The 21,420-nt window shown below is 37.4% G+C and overlaps 2 protein-coding genes across 3 annotated transcripts in view; both read left to right on the top strand.

The window, feature by feature from the left end:
- Positions 1-21,420, top strand: part of HOXD3 (homeobox D3) — a 36,711-nt gene that overhangs the window by 429 nt on the left and 14,862 nt on the right. Inside the window, exons 1-2 of one of the 2 annotated variants that reach the window (XM_039495466.1) lie at positions 9,609-9,712; positions 10,881-10,907. The exons of the other annotated variant lie outside the window; for it this stretch is intronic. The gene's annotated coding sequence lies outside the window, so the exon portion shown is untranslated. Of the gene's footprint in view, positions 1-9,608; positions 9,713-10,880; positions 10,908-21,420 lie in introns of those variants that run through there. 2 annotated transcript variants of the gene reach the window in all.
- HOXD4 (homeobox D4) lies at positions 14,875-16,135 on the top strand. The gene is made up of 2 exons (XM_039495469.1): positions 14,875-15,298; positions 15,680-16,135. Exons 1-2 carry the CDS (start codon positions 14,890-14,892, stop codon positions 15,982-15,984), a joined length of 714 nt encoding a protein of 237 aa, XP_039351403.1. The 5' UTR covers positions 14,875-14,889; the 3' UTR covers positions 15,985-16,135.

Here is a 21,420-nt window from a genome sequence, read left to right as displayed (position 1 = left end):
TTGAGAAGTCATAAAAGAAAGTGTTCGGGACAATAATATCCGCAGCATTCATTTAGGCACTCAAATATCTTCGAGTGTAGGTCACTAACTGCACTGACTGTGGCTGCGAACTGCCCTTGCCTGTTTTGTCACCTGTCTGCGAGGCAGTTTCTGATCCATTAAGCCACGAGCAAACACCACTTTCAAACCTATTTCTATTGGGGGGTGTTTGGTCTGGTTTAAGGGCTGTCTCGAAGAACAAGCTCTAAGAAAATGTGGCAAAGACGATCAAAATACTCTGCTGAATGCCGAAGCAGGAAGTTTAGTTGAAGCAGAGTGTACGCTACTCAAAGAGAGAGAACAGACATTTTAATTTGTGGGATATTCTTTGCTTTGCTCCAATAAAGGGCTTTTTGACGAATTGCTTAGTCTCATGATTTTGCAGTTTGCTCCGGATTATATAATGTATTTGCATAACTACAGATTAACAGGTGTTTTTCTGATCAGAATGTTTGTCATTAATAATTTCCAACGCTGAATGTCACATGAAAGTTATCAATGTTGAGCCTGGATGAATAATGCTATCAGTTCTCAGTTATTTTGGATTTATGCCGTTAGCAAATTACGAGTGACGTTGACACTGAATATAAATATTTTACAGCATCTCTTCTCTCTATGCTTTTAATTATAACAAACCATAAAGGATGTGTATGTGGTCTGATTCTTTCTTGCTGCTTAGCTTTATTCATCACAAGGCAGAATTTTATAATAATGGAAAATATAAGACTCTGAAGTTAATGAATATTTCAGAACTTAAAAAAGCTTTGTAGTAACTGTTTACTGTGTATTTAATTTTCCAGGGCTATCTAGGGTGATTTTTTTTGCCAGATCTACATTGTCTTGATTTTATTTTATTACTATATGGTATACCACATATTATACTGATACAAGGAATACACATAAACGCACTCACGACTACCATTTCTTTAGAGCTGTAAACATGCAATACACTACAATGCAATGCAATGCAATACAACAGTTCTCGCAGTACGACTTGTAAATGGTAAAATTACAGATATGTAAGTTAATAACCTTTTATAAACAGATTAATTTTACAATATATAGCTATTATACACAAATGATATATATTTTATGTGTTATGCATATATGTATAATCTACCTATTACAAACTGTATTTTGAAATGTATATATAATAATTATATAATTGTTCATCCTCAGTGATAGAAATGTTGCATTGCATCTAATGTTTACAATTCTGGAAAAAGGTTATTATATTATATTATATTATATTATATTATATTATATTATATTATATTATATTATATTATATTATATTATATATACATACAACATTTTACAACAGCATTATTTAGGTCACAAGCAATCCTTTATTATGTCAGATATAAGCATTGTATATAGTATTCAAAATTGATTATGATAATAGAAAGGATTCTGCTGGGTCCAGGATAGCTATTTTGAAGCCTGCAGAATTAAACAGTGTCAATCCCACAGTGTGTGTGCCTTCCAATAGGTCTGTTATCCCATAAATTTGCTATAATGAGTAAAGTGAAGACTCTTAACTTAGTGGTGCTTTATATGTATCCTTTCGCAACACCATAATGACATTTGATTTAAAATGACAGTTAGGTTGGGGAAATAACTTCTGACACAGCAACAATTTACAATATTAATTGGAAAATTATGCATTAGCTAATTATTTGTTTCTCAGAATAACTCCTCATGTGATATATTTATGAGTATAGGTAATATTATGCAGTTGATTAGTAATACAATTATCTAAAATTTTGCAAAATTGTCTCTTAAATGTTTTCTAATTAATAGCAGCTCTGAGTGGGTGGGGAGAATACCCTATAACTTCGCAAGGGCGAATTTTAAAAATATGCTCGTGTATATTATATATACAGACAATGGGTTTGTATATATATATATATATATATATATATATATATATATATATATATATATATATATATATATATATATATATATATATACAAACCCATTGTATAATAATGGAAAATATAAGACTCTGAAGTTAATGAATATTTCAGAACTTAAAAAAGCTTTGTAGTAACTGTCTACTGTGTATATTATATATACAGACAATGGGTTTGTGTATATATATATATATATATATATATATATATATATATATATATACACACAAACACATTGAACGGTTTCTTTGGTATTTGACGGGGTTTTTTTCTAAAAGGGACGGCATTCAATTCTCTTTACCTCTCTCGATATATTTCTGTTATTAAAATTAACACACACACACATGCTGCTAAGTATGTGTGTATGTGCTTCTAAATTGCTAACATTTTAAAGAAAGTATCTGGGTGTATCTGTGTGTCTGTTTATTTGGTTGCAAAGCGTTCTTGATGTAACAGGTGTGAGAAGTACAATGTGAATATTGATTTATATAATTAATTTAATCATTGAAAGGAAATAGATGATTCATTAAATATACTTTAATGACGTACGTTCTGTAAAGAATAACTATAATCAAGGAAACTGCAACCAGGAACCAATCGTGCTATCCAGACCTCATTAACACTCGTTTAACGTTTAAAAATAAAGTTATAGCCCATGCTTCGTTTTTGTAAGTAAATTCCCTCACTTTTTGTCCCGAAGAAAAAAACAGATGAATGAGCTGAATCTGTGTCCGGTAGATGCTTGGTGAATATCCGGGGGTGATGCGAACATAAAGCAAACCTAATAGATAGGGAAAATAAATACAAGATTTTTTTCCCGAGCCTTAGAATCCAACGATTTGTTTATTTTCCAGTCATGTTTTCTCAAAGAAATATATTTCTCATGGAGTGCTTTATGAGCTCTTGGGGCAGAAAAAATCAGAACAAAGACAGTATTTCACTCCTTGGCTGGCAGGCAGCTGTTAAAGGTATTTACTGCTCTACTGCAGTGCGGCAGTGAATGCTGCTGGCAGTGTTAGAGGAAAAAAACCTGGAAGTTAAAGGAAAAGATGAAGCATAGTAAACATTGCAACCGTTCAGCTCGGTAGAGTTTATACTAAGAGCCTCCAAAGTAGATACGATACAACAAGAATATATTTCACCGAGGCATGTTGTCAATTTTGCTTGTTAAAGGAAGGAATCTCAAATCTCTAATTCTAAAAGGGGGAAATAACAAAATAATAAAAGCGTCCTACATTCTCCAAGAAACATGTGACTTCGAGTGACTGAACTTAGTTTGCCAATCAGAGGGAACCGGTGATTATATCAACTCCCATGAAAAAATGGTTTCAAGTGCTTGCAAAGGTGAAGGTGGGAAGAAGAACAATTTATTTTGGCATGTTTTAATGAAAAGGAAGACTACGCAATGTTTCACATCTATGTATGCACTCTGACCCGTTTCATTACTAGGAAAGATGTTATTTTTCTCTATTTCTCTCTCTCTATGTGTGTGTATACATACGTGCATTCAGATAATGGGCATTTCTAGTGTATGTGTAGATAGATAGATAGATAGATAGATAGATAGATAGATAGATAGATAGCTCCATCTACACTGTAGGCAGGTATTGCCTAATAAATTTTTAAAAATTAAAAAATGAACCCAAGCAAGTTGAAAAAAAACTAAATTGGAAAAAAAGCCCAATGCGCTTTTGATTCTATATTTGCTAATGTTGGATATTCTTTTATTTTCGCTGTTTTCAAAAAGCTACCATTATACCAGAAATTGGACCAGAGAGTGCAATCACCTTTAAAGCAGCATCCCCCACTGCCTGCAATGGGGAGTTCTCCTTCAGAGTAGCTGGCAAAATGTGCCCCGGAGTTTACCCCTTTGTCAGGAAAGACACAGGTTTATTTTTAACATTGATTATTTGTTATTTTCAGTTGTATGCTTTTTTCTCCTGCTGGTATTTTATTAGGCCAGAAAGCAATAGAAATACTCGAAGAGTAAGGTGCCACTCAAAGTGAGTAAATTGGCAGTCTGCCCCTAAGTATAAGGAAGATTTTTTTTTATTTATTTAATATATATAGAGAGAGGCAGAAGATGAAAACATTCCTTTCAGATGTTTGCTGTCTTTTGTCTTTCAAAACTATACAATCATATTCTGTCTTTTGTATCTGCTTGCTCAGTTTATGTGTCGAAAATAGACTATAATTCCGATGAGTGTTGGCATGCGGGTTATGTGATCCCTGGACTCTTGCTTATCACTTCGTTTGGATACAGCATATAGCAAAGTCAAAGAGGAGGAGAGGTAGTATCCCTTGATTTATGTGGTAATGTTGTAAACCATTTGGAGAGTTGATATTTTTATGTGTTTATCTGTGTACTGCGAATTAACTCATCAGACTTTATCTAGGCTACGTCAAAAAGGCCAAGTTTTCAGAAAACATTTTCCCCACAGACCCTCTCCCTCGGCCCCCCTCTCCCCGATCATTCAAAGCTGTCTCGCTGGGGTGGGAACCTGTCCCTCAGAAACCGGGAGGCCTGTCTCCTGTATAACCATTTCGTTTTCCGGCCTCTCGTCCAGGAGAAGGCGCTGTAGGACAAGCCTCACAGTTTTCTGTCGTTAAGAATGGCCCTTAGCTTAGCTGTTACGCAATGAGAGGGGCGAGCACCTTCTACATGATCGTCCACCGTGCCTGAGCAGCGCAGCAGCAATGCCAAGTGCACATTGCACTCATGTACCCGATCACCCAGGCTCTCATCTGGCAATCAGCAGAAACAGCCATCAAGAGACAATTCCTGATGACTATTTACTGTTGGGAAATACTCAGATGCGTTTTTCCTTCCTTTCACCCTACCAGGGTATCATCCAGGGTGCGACGCAAACCTTTCGCGAGGGTGGAAAACCGTTTCTTTTATCACATCCGTTTTGTCCCCCTCAATCTGGTACTGCAGGGGGTTGGTAGGACCCCTGTGATGAACGCCGAGATAGTCACTGGTGTAGTGAAGTTGTTCTGACCATCATCCACTGAGTCATTAAACTCTTGGTGCTGACCCTTCTAGCTGCACTCAGCCTCCCTTCCCACCCGCCAACATACACCTCAGCAGGGGGCCCAATTCTCGGAGTCAAATCTACCTACAGGATCTGAGAAGAGCACTGCACCTCCCCATACAAAGAACGATTCACGGTTTCCCTAGCACTGCCCAGTCTGCCGCAGGCCACTGACATTTAAAACACTACCAGCTTCCACGACCATCACGTGCAGTCCTCGTTTATGAGGGTGTATAGGGAGCCTTTTGTACTATGATTCACCAGTGCTCACTATTAGCTGATCTCCAGTGTCATCAGCCCGGTCTTTGATGTTGTTCAGTCACCGTTTCCTTTGCTCTCCTTTTGATCTCCGCTGCAGCACCCCCTACTGCATTTCCCCCTTCAGGCTCACTTTGCGGTAGTACCCCCACTTATTTGGCTACTCTCCGCTCTCTGACAGCAGGCGGCAAACGCACATTCACCCACAAATCTCCCTCTCTCTTTCTCAGGCGCAGGCTTCAACTTTCACCGTTAGGCCACAAGTACCGTATTTGTACCAGCCCGACCTTCCTGGTCACCCAGCGCCTTCCCTTCTGTCCTCAGTGCCCTTCAATGGTATAAGCCCAGTCCATGGTGAGCCTGGCTTCCTACGGCAGCTCCCACACCCTGTGGACTCCATGTAGTGCTCCACCTCAGCTTCACTCCTAACCCTTACACCGGCTGGGATGCTCTGCCAGAGTCAGCGTGTTTGTCTTATTGATCTTCCCACTCAACCAACTTTCCACACTCGCTGGCACTGCTCGCTTTACAGGCTTGCTGCTGGGGGTGAGGCTCTCGAGTTCCATAGGTGTTCACTGAAAGCCCTCACCTCTACACTCAAGAGCAGGACACATTCCCGTGGCTGGATAAATTTTGATAAAATAATGTCACCCAATTTATTGGCCATCATAAAGATCGCACAATGGGTTGAGCTGAAAGCGTTGACGCAGATGATATTGTACGTCACAGCCGCTGCTTGCATTTAGATTGTAAATTCCTCGAGGTAGGATCCTTGTCTGTATGTCCACCCAGTACCATAAACGCCAGTCGCACTCTATACAAATTTAGATAATGCTTCCCCAGCCAGAAGGCCGAGAAGCGATACAATAATCCCACTCCTGTATCGTTACTATTTCCAGTGAAAACTGATTATTGGATTACTTTACTCCCTATTTCTGTTCCATTTTAAGATCAGCAACATCAATACCTGAAAGCAGGTACTATTCGGAATCCTCCAAAATCCAGTTTCTCATTAGAACAACAAAAATGTGCCTTCCGTATTCACTGACCAGAGCTTTAAAGACACACTAGCATTTCATAATGAATTCGGCAGGAAGAACATCATATTTCCCTGGAGTGGACTGGAGCTATTCAGCAGCAGGCAAAGTATCTCCATACCCCAATTAGTAAGATTTATATTCCAATTTACTCTCTGCAGAGCTTCGCTGTGTGCTCTACCTCCCATCCCCTCTTCGCTCCCAATATTTCTGGATCTTCTATGCATCCTTCAGGATACTTGAATGACTTGATTGTATCCATCCCTAAAATTGTTGCTTCCATTCTGATTTCTTAAGTACTAAGGCTAAATAATGTGTGTCTTCCAGCCTTTGCACGTGCATTCTGTCTGCTACACCTTTTTAGCTGCTTAATAATGGTGTTTTGCTTTGAACTGCACATTTTTTCAATGTTCTAATATTGCACTGAGAACCGTCCAGTTGTGGCATGTTTTCTTCCTGATGGTGTTCTTTGCCACCTCAGTGAACAAACACTTCCTCTCCCACAGCTCATTCGGTCTTTTTTCCTCTCTTTATAGTGCCAAATTCCACTTTATACATTTCTCTTATATTGTCCAGGTTATTGCAAAAGGAGCTACAGTGATTGTGCATGCAGATTAAGAAAATCTTACACCGTTAATTTATTACACTGTTAATAAATGATCTGAGTTGACTCATGATCTTAACCTGCCAGATTTAAATAATGTTTCCCCTCTTTTCTGTACCACAATGATCTCAGTTATCTGGCCAGCTTCAAACGCATTTTACCTTGCTATATGAAGAAAGTGTGTCCTCTACAATATGATTTTCAGACTCCATGAGTTGGTGCCTTCATTTTTTGACCTGCCTAAACAATGACGGTTCCCCATTAGATTCTGATCTACAACCACTTCCTTCGCCCTTGCAATGAAACTATTTGTGATTAGCTCACTTTTACCTTAACTATCACTTAATAATTATCTGTAGGACTTCCATGTAATTAGCTTTGGATGCTTCAGTTGGTCAGCACTTTCGACGCTTTAGCTGCTGTTCTTTGGAAGGAAGACTGAAACAGAATAATAGAATCATAGAATATAAGGTTGGAAGGGACCTCAGGAGGTCATCTAGTCCAACCCCCTGCTCAAAGCAGGACCAATCCCCAATAAACGTGATATTGACTGTATTCTTCCAAATCATGTACACAAGGCTCATAATGCTCTTTCAGAACTTGTATGAGTATACTCACAAGTACACTGATACATCTCATTTAGGGTGCATGTGATAGTCAGTCACCATCAATTCATTACATTGCAGAAAGACCCATAATGTTACAATGCCCAAGTTGTAGAAAGACCAGAACCTGCCTGTACATATGGGAATATTATGTAGAGATCTGCCTTTGTTTTGCTCCCTACAGTTAACTTTCTGCAATCCCATAGCTGGCTCGATTCTCTATTGCCCGCGCACCCACAAATCCACTTGCAGTCATTGGGTTCGTTAGCTGGACAGGCGATGTAGGTTCTGGCCTATTCTCAGCTAGAAGGGCTTTCTCCAGGACTCTGTCCAATTCCATTCTATCGGTCTGTCATTCTCAAGACTGTTGCTCACACGGTACGATAGTGCCCAAATGAAGATTTGGAAGAAATAGCCTGTGAGGGATATATTTTCTATATGGTAAGGGAGGATTTAACCCTTCCTGTCCTTTTCATGTTAAAACGATGTCCATAGCTAAAATCTCACACACTGTACTGGCTAAGAGTTTATTCTGAACTTCCATTGGTCCATAGCTTTCTTGGAGTAAGATGATATGGTAGTTCCCCTATAGTTCGGCATATCCTTGAAAGTGTGAATATAGCAAACCATCCAGAAGGCTTCTTCAGTCCAAACACAGATAGAATCTGGAATCGGAGGCAGTACAGAGCATAAAAAGAAACAAACTATTTCACAGAGTTGTCCTATTTATGAATACACGAAAACGTTATATTTGAATCAGTTTTTAGGACGCAAAAGGAAAACACCGAGTGCAAAATAACCAGGTGTCAGAGAAAGGAAGCAAGAGAGAAACATTATTATAATAAAAAAATCAGGACTCCTCATACTCTCTCCCTAGTGAAAGCCATGGTTATAGAAACAGTGAGACTTTTGGGGAAGTTAAAATGTAAATATATCTTTATTAGGCAGATTGCGGACTATGGCACCAGCTTTCGCCTATAGACTATTGAGTTTCCTCACAATAACAAATACTTTATCATTCGTGCTAGACATTATTCTACCATCTTGAATCTATAGCTGAATAATTTTTAATAATGTATGTGTGATTCGGGGAGAGAGGAGCTCCCTTCTCCATTCAAACACTTTTACGTCTGTTGCCTGTTTCTTTTCAGATCTAGACTTTACTATGAATCAGCAAACCTCTCCTTTCCACCAACGCTGCTGTACTTACTACCTGCCGTTCTAATCTGAAAAGGACGCGGTAATTGGTGCCCAGCTTCCCTATGCAAAGGGAGGCTGGGAGACTGCTAGTGAGATTTGACTTCCTGTGCTTAGAAATCCTCATTTGCTCACTCACACCCTGCTCCCTTCACACCCGAGCTGTTTTATTGTTTTATAGCCCTCCTTACTGCTTCAGTTATCAAAGATTTCATTGTGGCAGGCTTCGCGATTTCTCACTTGAGAAAGCCCCAGCGCCTTGCTGTTTTAAGCATTTGGTCACTTGCGAACGCCTTTCAGACAAACATTTCCTAGAAGCTTCATGCATGTGTTGGGAGACTTCAGCCTTCTGGCACCAATCCACAGAGAAACAGTTTAACAGATTAATCAGTCAAAACCATTTTCTATGGGCGCTTGACCAAAATGCCATAAACTTCCGGTTAAAGGGGGTGGGGGAGAATCACCTAAATGAAGTACGTCTCTTTTCTCCTTGCTTCCCCGTCCCTACGAGCTACATACATATTCAAATAAAGGTTTGAATTGGTACTCACAGAGAAATGCACACGCTCCTTCTCCCAATAGCAATTTGGAGAGTTAACTCCACTTTTAAGCCGTATTCCTTGCAATATACTAGTTTAAAGACCCTCATATTGATACAGCTATGACCTTCCGTGCAGCCTCGATATTTTGAACTATTTTCATTTTGTAGAACAGTTTCAGCGAACCTTTATTTAGTGAATAAAAGTTTAAAGCTGAAGGTTATTTATGGTTCCACAGAGATAGGCCCTGAGTGGCTATTTAGAGGCACGTGATTCCAATAAACTTTGTTTTATGGCTTGAGAGTTGACAAGCCAAAATATAATTCCCACCATAAATTAGTTTAAGAGCATACAAGTGCAGATGCTTCAGTTCCTGGAAGCAGTAATAGGGAAAGTGTTAGCAAGGAACATTCAGCTTGAATCCGAACATCGAGACATTTCTTCTTTCAGGTCCCCCACTTCCACTGGAAAAGCACACAGTAAGTCCCTTATTACTCTTCATACAACCATATACGTGATCGAGAGGCTCCGCTGTTTTTGTGCCTCCTGAAACTAGCCCTGATATTACAAGGTTGGAATCAGATTTACTGTAAACATGGACGGGTACAGTTCCGGTAGTTAGGATCAGGCAGAGAATAGAATTAGGTTGCTTTTCCATGTCTGAGATTTCAGGATTATAATGTAGCATCTCACTCTGAAACTAACTCTGTTCTATCCCGGGAAGGTGTTTTTTTAGTGTTTAATTGCTGAGATTCCACTCTTATTGGAAGTGCTAGCTGTTATCCTAGAAAAAAAACGATTCGTGTAGGGAAAAGAAGGTTTGGAAAACTATATATAGTGAACTATTATTACCTATTAAATTGCTTTGTATATTAATAGAACAATTCTCCAAGATGGGGTAGCAATGCAATGGATGATGCAAAATAGTTGTTACAAATAAAACCAGATTGACATTTTCTCTTTGAGCGTATATATTTTAATGAGCATCAGTCTGAATGCACAAAAATTTTGTTTTAAATTACTGTTTAACTCTATTTAATTAAAAAAGAAAAGAAAGGTGAAGGTAAATTCTACTAAAATATACCCTCTGGTAATACAGACCAAGATACCTTGGTTAATGTTGGATAATTACTGGCAGTTTTAAAGGGTAATAATATTGGAGTAACTCCTGTCATATTGAAATAGAATTATAGTTCTTTCTAGACTCAGAATGGATATGATGTTTTCGTGACGTGTTGCTACACGTTATAGGTTATGAGTGATCAAAGGTGGAGCTGAATACCTAATTTGGATGTGAGTGAATTACAAAAGAAAAAAGGCCTTTGTTATTCTTTTTTCCAGTGGTGAAAGTAGAGGGTTTTCCTCCCCTTTTCCCCCTCTCTGAAATAAAACGTTTACAATATGAACAGTAAATGAACAGTGAAATTAGCACACTTCAGCCATTGGAGAAAGATGTGCTCATAAAAATCTGGTTGAATATTATTCTTAGTTCGAAATGGAATTCCTTTCTACTATTCTGGTCTCAGAATTTGCCATCACTTTTTCTGCCTATTTACATGTATACACGTCACACGTTTCCATAAATGTTGTAAAGAAATATTATTAATCAATTAAATATAACAATAACAAACGTTTTTATTGCAACAGGTTCGACACAATGGAAAGACGTCTACAGTAAGTAACTCCTAATTTCTTACAAAATTACCATTTCGTGAAAACACTGATTATTTTCCTTTGACTGGAAAAATCAGAGAAGAGATGCCATTTTTACGTGATTACACAGTTGTTTTATTTGTATATAAAGACTCTTGGGCTTCAATTTATTTAAGCCTGTCCTCGTGCATGTTTATAATCACATATAATATTAAAAATTGTTGATGTACAGTTTCTTTAGAGATAATTACAGTGCAACACAAGTGCCAGGTGTCATATTATGCTGCACTTAAGTAGCATAAACTAATTAGCAGTAATACCATTTTAACGTGCTAGAGCTATACAGCGCCTCCCTGTGCAAATACTGAATTTATCATGTTATACCACAGTTGCTCATAAGCTTGGCTACTCCTCCTCTTTTTCCAGAAAGGATTCAAAACACAGTTACGTTTGTTATCTAGTTTTAAATTAGTTTGGAATGGCATAATGAATGAATGGCATAATGGCATTTGTATGTTGTTAGCATTAGTGAGCTGAGTTGTTTGCCTAGTGATGTAATTATGTTATTCTAAATAGTATCACTGATCCTCTGATTCAATTAAGTCTTTTTGAGCTAGTGAAAATATGACATTAATTTAAATGATATAAGGAAGTGGAATAGAACTAATATTTGAGCTCAGTGGAGGAACGTCAAACGTTACTGATTTTCCAATCTTTGATCATTCAAAATGAAATGAAACACAAGAGAATATTAAGGGGGGAAATCTGTGACGAAGACAACAACTAAATATAAAGTAGAAAACGCTTGCCTTTGACGCTTTATGACTGAAATAATGGCAAAGATCTTAGTTAAATGCATTTTAACTTCATGCTTCAGAGGAACATTGACTTGTTTTTCTAAGGGAAAAATAAAATCTAAGGTTGCTGAAGATTCATTAAACTTCAATTTCTTACCATGTCTGCAAAGCATGAACTGATTGTGGTAATGTTCAGGAGTGGAACTGTGCTTTATTTATATTTTTCTCTGCTTCCTTTTCACACAATCTAACCAACAACCTCTTTTACTTCTTAATACCAGGCGATCGTTCTGATATTGATTTTACTTTGCAATATTATTTTTCGAATCCTCTCTGACTGAACTAAACAATTGTCTCTGCTGTAGGTTTTGAATTCCCTTCCATAGGTATCTTCTCTTATATAGCTCAGCACGGAATTGCATGAATGCTCTTGCCATATCATTCTGTGGCCGACCCTAAATCTGTGGATTACTTTCTTTTTACAAACCTACATTTAGCATACTGATTATGAACCAGAATACAAAAAGGCTGATAGATCAAAAGCATTTGTATGGGCAGTTGAACAGGAGGTGAATATTTAACGCTTTTGTTCATCAATAACTCTTTGGCTTTGACCTGTCTGAGCAAGTCGTGCAATAAGGTGAACCGCAGGTCACAGCGTCTAACAAATATGAAAATGGGCACTATTTAACAGAACATGAAGGTGATTCTTCCAACGCTATCGATCCCTTCTGTTCAACACTATACATGATTTTCCAAAACCAAAACTTTCTGCTGAGCTGTGAACCAGATTGTGTAGCGTTGTATTGTTGAGCATATTGAACTGTTCAACGTTTCATAGTTAAGCACTATTAATAAAAAGAGCAAGCAAAGAGGCTATATTAAAATATTTAGATGCAAATATCAGCAATCCGGAACAGTTGATTTTGCTCAGAAAATCGTTTGGAGTTGCATTTGCTATCATTAGCACCGGCATAATTAGAAAGTTGATGTTTAAAAATATCTTCCCCAAACACATCAAAAGTAGATGTTAAATGTAGCATCAAAGCAAACCTTACTTTGATAAACGTAATACCCCGAAATATGCACGCACACTCTTGTTTGTCCTGATTTTCCTTGTATTAAATAGTCGAAGAGGGAGAGTTTGACCACAGGACAGCACTGAGGGGCTGGGTCAGACACAATTCATGAACTTTTGTACTCCTGTGTGCTGCTGTCCACAACGTAAAAATAATGAAACTTTGTGATATGTTTGTAAATGATTTAGAATGACCTCTCGCCCTGTCCTTCACCATAAACGCTACCGCACGGAAAACCTGAAGAGTGTGTCTAAGCTGAGAGTTTTGATGATAGGTTCACATTCCGCTAACAGGAATAATAGTTAGAGACAGCATAATGTGATGGAGATAAATTTGGAAACTATTTTAATAAAGCAAAAAAAAACCCCACGTTATAATTAAAATCTCTTTCCACCAATCTCTCTCTATATATGTGTGTGTGTGTGTTGCTTCCTTTTTTATTCCTGTTTCGATTAAAAGAAATCCTTTTTGGGAAAAAAAGTAATCAAATTAGGTAAAATTTCTTTAGACCCATAGCGTAAAATGTATAATTCCTCTTAATTTTTAATTTTTATTTTTAAAATAGTTTAATTTGATTAGTAACATCCATTGGCTTTAGTGGAAATTTAAATGACAGAGCATCTAAAGTAATAACCAGATCTTACTGATCATTTGTAATGTTAGTAGAAATTTGTGGCTACAAATTCTTACAAAGTTATAAAGATCCATTTCATCAATAATAACATACCTGAATCTTTTCTGAAATCACACCCTTCATCACATCCATATTTCAGAACCTTATCACAACCGAATAGTTTGCATTCCTCAGAAGACAGTAAGGAATAAGAAAATTGCAATAATCCTGACTATTATATTGTAGATGAAAACAGAATGTTATTACGTTGTCTATATATACCCTGTAGAACCGAATTTGTGTGGTATTCACATAGTCACAGATTCGATTCTAGGGGAATATATGGTCGATGCAAAAACTTCACCTTTCTGCAAATGGTTAGAAGTTTAAATATTGAAGGTATCAAAAGACATGTGCATGCTGAATACTGGGGAGTTCTAAAAGTTTTGCTGCCTCTATCATATTTACTACTCAGTAGAACAATGCTTAATATCTATTTGTGTTGTTCAATAGTAACTATTACTAATAGTCTGTTAATTTAAAACGTTATTCACATGATCAATACAAATTTTCTGAAAAATACCAATTAAGTAATGAATCTTTTAAAAGATACTTAACAAGTTAGTTTGATATGCCAGATGTTAGCAAAATTTTCCTATCAAGTATACAGATTTCATCCAAATATTTATGACAATAGCACCAGCAGGATTTGAAACACTGAAAGGTATTTCCTTGTATCCCAAGAACGCTACTGATGAATGAAGACTGCATTTATCTAATTACATCTGTGAATTTTGTACATAAAGTTAAATGCCATCTCCAGTTCAATTGATTGGATTTTAGTGATTAAAAATGAATGTTTCCTTGTTATCTGTGTGATTTTTTTAAATATTGAGACTTGCAAAGTGAAGTAGAAGTTACTGATTGCCTAATTTTATTCAACAGAACTAGATTCTGGTAACTTTTGGATGACCTCTGCAAGACAAAGACAGGACAGATCTATTGTACATCATATTACCCTCTTCTTTGATGTCTTTTCTTTTTCTTGTTTCCTTATCAATTTCCTTCCTCTGAATGCTATTTTAGCTTCTCGGTCTTTATTTCTTTCGATATTTTGTCTGACAAATGTAATAAACCATGTTTGAAATTATTGCTGGTGAATTAGACTAAAGGGCATCAAAGGTTAGAAAAGTCAATTCAGACAAAAAGCTTGATTTACCTGAGGGTCAATGAAGCGGTCAGCGCTTGATGAATATTCTTAACATATTCATATCTGCTTTTGAAAATAAACTATACTGAATTTTGGTCACTTGATTACACGTATATTATTTAGTTAAATTGGTGGAAATTATGAGATGCACACAAATCCGGTGATAAACTCCCTGCCTCTCCATTGGCTGAGCCAGTCACATGGCTGCCTAACTTTATTCAGTTGACAGCAAGTAGGAGGGCTCTATGGAAGGAGAAAAAAAGACAACACGAGAAAAATTAGTATTTTCTACCTTCAGAAATTAATGGCCATGAGTTCGTATATGGTGAACTCTAAGTATGTGGATCCTAAATTTCCTCCTTGCGAGGAATATTTACAGAATAACTACTTAGCTGAGCAGGGCTCCGACTATTACAGTGCATCGCAAGGCTCAGATTTTCAGCATCAGGGAATCTATCCACGGTCAAACTACAGCGAACAGCCCTTTAGCTGTACCAATGCCCAAGACTCTGCAGTGCAGCCGCGGGGTCATGGACAGGAGCAATCCGGCCCACCGAGCCACTTCCCCGGTCAAGCAGAGCATTGTCTGCCGCCTCCAATATCCAACTCGCGAGCCTGCAGCCAGCAGCAAAACCTCAAAACCCCAAACGGGTCAGCAATTAAACAGCCAGCAGTAGTTTATCCCTGGATGAAGAAAGTCCATGTTAACTCGGGTAAGGATTATCTTCTTACTTTGCTCTTCTACCCCGATTAAGCTAATCCGGTTCGATGTTTGCTAAAGTCCTTCCAAGACTAGTAAGAGATGAGGTTTTTAAACTGAGGTAGCCAATTACACTCGTCATAAATTTTTATGGCAGAGGAAATAGGCCGCTGGCCATGTGGCTCTTTTCTGTGCAGGAGAAAACTCCATTTTAGGAGCATGGTAGAGATTTCCAGAGTATCTCTCTATATAAAGAAGGAAGAAACATGCACGTCTGTTGTAAGGAAATGTGATCAGACATAACAGTCACATGGTAGCCTGTAAGGTTTGTTTTTTGAAGTGTAACTAGAAAGCCAAGATTAGATTGTTAAAGTTATACGTATTTTTTCCTCAGTGAATCCCAATTACACCGGAGGGGAACCTAAACGCTCCAGAACAGCCTACACAAGGCAGCAAGTCCTAGAACTGGAAAAAGAATTTCATTTTAACAGGTATCTGACTAGGCGTCGACGTATTGAAATAGCCCACACTTTGTGTCTCTCTGAACGCCAGATCAAGATCTGGTTTCAGAACAGAAGAATGAAGTGGAAAAAAGACCACAAACTGCCCAACACTAAGGGTAGGTCTTCTTCATCTGGTTCAAACCAACATTTACAGACTGTTTCCAAGGACCATCACACTGACTTGACAACTTTATAGAAGAGGTGAAATTTTCCATTTCATCCTTTGATTCGGAACAGTACTGTACATAACTGACATTATCCAAGCAGAGCCTGCATGTAGCAGCTAAAGACTCAAGAGGGTCATCTTGCTTTAAGGTGCTGTTGTACAAAGGAGACAAAATGACAATACTTTGGACTTTATTTGAATTACCTACATTAGCACAACCTAAAAACTCTTCTTACAGGTAGTGGGAAGTGGGGAAATATTACGTGAGATCTTCAGTCCATAAAAATTAATAAATATTTGAAAATGAAACTATGTTCAATTTTGAATTTTAAAGTTGAGATTTGATGCTTTATTCCGGTATTTTGTTTTTGTTGCCTTTTCTGCCCCATACAATTTCGGGATTATGCATTTGGGCAAATTCAGGACAGAAATCTATGGATTAGTCTTTTATTTAAACTAGGGAGGCTAGTATTTGTGAACTTTTTGTGCTGCTTTACATTTCAGAGTGTGATGAAAACACTTGCTCATTTCCATAACACCTCAGAACAAATGCGTAGAAGTGAAATTAAAACGGGTTATTTTTGTCTGCTTGTGTTAGCGTATTTATTTATTGTTAATTAGAAAGAATAAAAAGAAAAAGAAAGAAAGAAAAGAAAAAGTCAAACCAAAAATACTAAAGAGGATAGGTGAAATCCAGTATTTCTTCTTTTCTGTATCCATATGCATAATGCTCAGTTAACCTGAACCTACAGAACTTTCTATCTCTTTTTCTGATTTCCTTTTCTGTCAATATAAAAGCGTTCCTAACTCTTACAAATGTATCATCAAGAAGTTACATTCTTTGTATTGTATTTTAAATGTCTGCTTTATTCGGCGCTATACTTTAAAGCAGAGTTTCCTAATTTAAGAAAAACAAACAAACAGATAGAAAGCTGTAAAAAAATAAAATAAACATCCAGAGTTGAAAATCAAAGCGATTTGTGGCATTATTTAAGCCCTTCTGTCTTCATAATAGATGACATACTCTTTGTTTCATGTCCTCTTTTTAATGAAAGTCTTGTTTTTTAGAGGGATGTTAAATATGATTTGGGGAGGGCTGCTCGTTTTTAAGAAGAAAAAATGAGCTTAGAAATGAAAGAAAGTTATTTTTGGGGGGAAATGTAACGTTTTTATAATAGCTGAACAAGTCTAATGTACTTTGATTTCTTCGGGAATGTCTTTTGCACCATTGAAAAGTTTTTAGCAATGAGCCTTTCTTATTTCTTCGCTAAAATGCTAATGAACTGAGCAAAATCAACTTGCCCTCTTAACTTACACCTTAATGTAGACGAATTTAAAGATCAGTCCTTTACTCTTGCACACTGAAAACAGTCACGAGGATATATCAGTGCACCAGTTATTTTAACTAGACATTGCTTCTATTTTAACCTAAATTCTTACTTCTATACAAAGAAATACAAGATAACAATATCTGAGTTATTTGGAAAGTTCAAAAGCGTATACTAGTTGGACTCTGTTGACAATAAACTAGTATCTGGACATTTTACTTGAGAAAACGTTAGGAAAAATGATTTAATATAGGTTAGAAATAAAAAGGCAAGAGCTTCAAAAATAATTTAGTTGGCAAAATTAACCGTGATCAGGGATTAATTTCTGCCCTTTACTCATCCTTAGAATTCAGTAAAGTGTCTTCTAAGCTTTGGTCTTTTGTATTATAGCCTGGAGACAATTCTTTGTTCTTCCTTAGGGTTAGCCTAGTTCTCAGACTTGCACATGGCCATTCTTGAAGCTCCACGTCGTGATATTAAAGATGGATATTCCTGCATTATTCTCATCATTGTTTCTAATACAAAAAGCACAGAGTTCATACATAGTAAAGACGTCTTTTTTGTGAAGCTTTCACGTTGAGAAGCTGAAAAGGTATTTTACTGAAGTTCGGCTAAATTGCAGAAACAGGTTCATCCAGAGGACAAATTTTCTATTCGATTAGCTGTATTTCAGCCGGGAAGAGTGACCTCTAAACCCTTAACCTTTTGGACCCTAACTACTCTTCCTTTTTTCTAACATGGAGAGCAGTTAGATGCAGCATTTGGGAAGGGCTTTCCTCAGACAAGTTTCGAAGTTGTTGAAAGCAAGTCTTTTTAAAATCAACGTTAACTCTACACAGTTGTCACAATTCATGTATTTTCTGTCAAAATTAATCTGAAAAAGAAGCTCTGGTTAGTCTGATTTAAGATAAATCCCGCTACTGTTTACCTAGTGTCTGTGCTGAGCAAACTGTGAACCATGCAGATATGTTATTTTGGGGAGGAAGCCCACAGCTTTGGCTTCCTTTGTGTAATATTCTTTAAAGTAACTTGCTCAGAGAAACGAATCCTTGATTTATATATGTTAGGTTGAGATGGATACCTAAAGTGAAAAGGCCAAATTCTGCTCCCAGGTGCAACCTCTCTCCGCTCCCCCGTTGAAATTTACTGAAGTAATTGAAGTAAAACAAGGATATATCTGAAAGTAGAAGTTGGCCCATTGTCTTTTGAAATGTTAATATCTTCTGGACGAATGTTCAGACACAGCTCTTAAAATCCTATTTCCCAGTCTAGTTTGAGCAGGAGTATAAGTTTACTTGGTTACAATCACATTAGTAAACTCTGAAAATACTTGAATTGAGACACCAGCGTACCAAAATATAGTATTTATATTTCTGCCAGTGTTCTGAAGGTGCAGGGTTGTAAATTTCTGTGTAACGATGACTGCAAACACTAATTTGCTGTTATCCCCCATTCTACTCCATAGAAAAGGCAGAAGTGTTTTTAACTTTCCTGAGAGGTTACGTTATACAGCTTAAGAAGTAAAGATGTTTCTTTTTCTTATCACGGATACAATGTTGTGTAGTCTTTTGTTATAAGATTGCATTGTCCAAAAATACTATGATATCTGTCTACGTATGATGCTTTTTATAGGCTTTATCAATGTTTTGCTGCCATTCATTAAAGTATTATTTATATTAACTGTCTCCTGTAGTTTTGATGTAACTCCTCCATATATATTTGAAATAAAAAAATGTGTAGAGAAACACATTCTGTTTTGTACCTTGACCAAATTGTCCTTATCATATGAATCTCCATTCTCTAACCATTCAGGCCCTTCCCTGCATAATATTGTAAAAACATGGAAGCTTATCTATAGTCCCAAAGTATCATATCCAACTGTCCCTTTGAACAGATTTTCTAACAACATTGACTAGAATGGTGTGACTTTGGGGCAAACTGAAGTTTGTATTTACATTCAGGCCGCAGTTAAAGTGCCCATCATCCATTTGTTAATGTTTTACATTTAACAAGCCACTCTTAAATGACTCACGGATGCATGCACGCTTGGTAAGTATTAAGAAACCACACCTGAAGTTACCTTGAACCCTACACAAGAGATGTGCGCTTCAGGTGGGTGATGAAAGAAATTAATTTTAAATTAAAAATCGGAGTGAAATGGAGTAGTTTTTTAAAATGAGAAGAAGGTTTAATTATTTCAGCTGATCTCAATAAGCCACAAATAAAAGAAAAATGTAGACTGTTGAACTTTCCTGTAGACCTGTAGCAGACTCCTCCTTTCTTTTTTATATAAGCACCTTCAACAACAACAACAACAATTTCTTACTACAAGAGGTCGATTGCACTATTTTTAGCACAGATATATGTCACATATGACTTATCTTTTCTTGAAGAGTGGCCAAGGCATGAGTCCAAAAATAGATTATACTTCTTTGAACGTGAAATGAACATAATGCCATAAATAAGGCTTGTGCCCTGAATACAATGGAATGCGGGGGGGAAGATGTGCGTGCATGTGTATTTTTAAGTACCCAGACATTAAGTTTAAATATTCAGGCACATTTTCTGATTATACTTTGACCGTCTTGTGTCTAATGGCTCCTCCTGTTACTACCAATACATCAATACAATTCTGTATATTATATCACCGCTAGTCGTTAAGGTAAGAATGAGGAGCAAAGGCAGAGTCAATAGCAAACACCACTCACTGTACAGTACAGTAAATAGGGACCTTTCAATGCAGAGCCACAGAGCTTCCAACGGCCATATTTGTTATCCTTTCCCCCTGATTTTTGTAACCGTATAGACCAAAACGGTCTTGCTAGAAGCAGTCATAACACGCAGAATTCAAAGTGCAAGGAAGATGATAAGAATAGATTTCTACAAGTCCTGACCACGTGATTTGCGAAATAATTAATTCAGCACGTCCCTTAAGAAACACGGAGTCGTCATTAATCTGCCAAGCAAAGGACTCTATCAGACTTGAAAACTGAAGAGATCCCAAGAATATAATATACAAAGGGTGTAGGCTCTTTCCCTGAACACCTATATCTTTGGTAGCAGACGAAAAAGAGAAGCTTGGTATGTAAACATTTTACTTTTTATTCCTTCCTATTTAAATCCTTAATGAACTTAGCTGTCAAATGCTTGACAAATAGGACCCTTTGCTTCCTGATTTGGAACCGTGCAATAGTCAGAAGTTGGACTAGGCTTGTGTGGTGACCTTAGATTCAGAAAAAAAGATTTACACTTTTATGAAAGATTATGATGTTGGGCAAAGGCTTCCTTTGTTTATGTGTGAGTGCTTGTATACGTTCTGCGTAGAGGTAACCAGACGGCAAAAGAAAAGGAAAGGGTTTACTAAGAGTTGTATGTGTGGTGAAATGGGAGAAGATTTACTGGTTGCTTATGTCTTACTGGGAACAATACTGGCTGTCAGGGCATCTGCTGCCCATTCTTAAAATGGTGAGAAAAGGCCCTGAACTTCTTTTCAAGCAAGGGTCGTAAATTTTTCTTTGCGTCATAATAGAAGGCTATAAAACTGAGTTGAAATTTTACCCAAGGCAGGTTTTAAGCAGCAGATAATGAATTCCGAGCTTGCTTCGCCCCCCTCCCCCGACATTACTGCTACCGTTACACAAAGGGAAGGGGGTATTTTTATTTTTATTTTTGTCGGGTAAATGCCCAGTTTTGACCTGGTCCTTTTCCGTTTCTATCTGAAATGATTAGCAGAGCATTCGCGTGTGTGTGTATGTGTGAGTGGCGGGGGGTGGAGGGGCGGGGAGAGGATATTGAAAACAGAAAAAAAAAGCTAAGAAAAGCCCCCAGTCTTTGGGTCATTTTGCGGGAGACACACACTCTTAGAACTTTGAACCAGTTGTCCACGCGGAAGGAAAATTGAGGGTTGCAGTTTTTATATAGAAACCATGTTTCCCCATCCTATAAAACACAGACCGCAAGGCTGAGATTTCTCTATTAAACCCTGTAGTCGGTTGGAAATACTTTCTGCGAACAGGATATTCTTTATTATCCCTCGCTGGAGTAATTTCTAAAAACCCAGATTGTAGCTTTTATGACTTCCGTTTCGGTGGCAGGACAGAGGCAAAGTTTCCTCAGTTATGAATGATACATTCAAACA

Source organism: Mauremys reevesii, linkage group 11, assembly GCF_016161935.1.
Source record: "Mauremys reevesii isolate NIE-2019 linkage group 11, ASM1616193v1, whole genome shotgun sequence".
Taxonomy (NCBI): domain Eukaryota; kingdom Metazoa; phylum Chordata; order Testudines; family Geoemydidae; genus Mauremys; species Mauremys reevesii.
The sequence above is the reverse complement of the archived record's forward strand: the minus strand, read 5'-3'. Positions and strand labels throughout refer to the sequence as shown.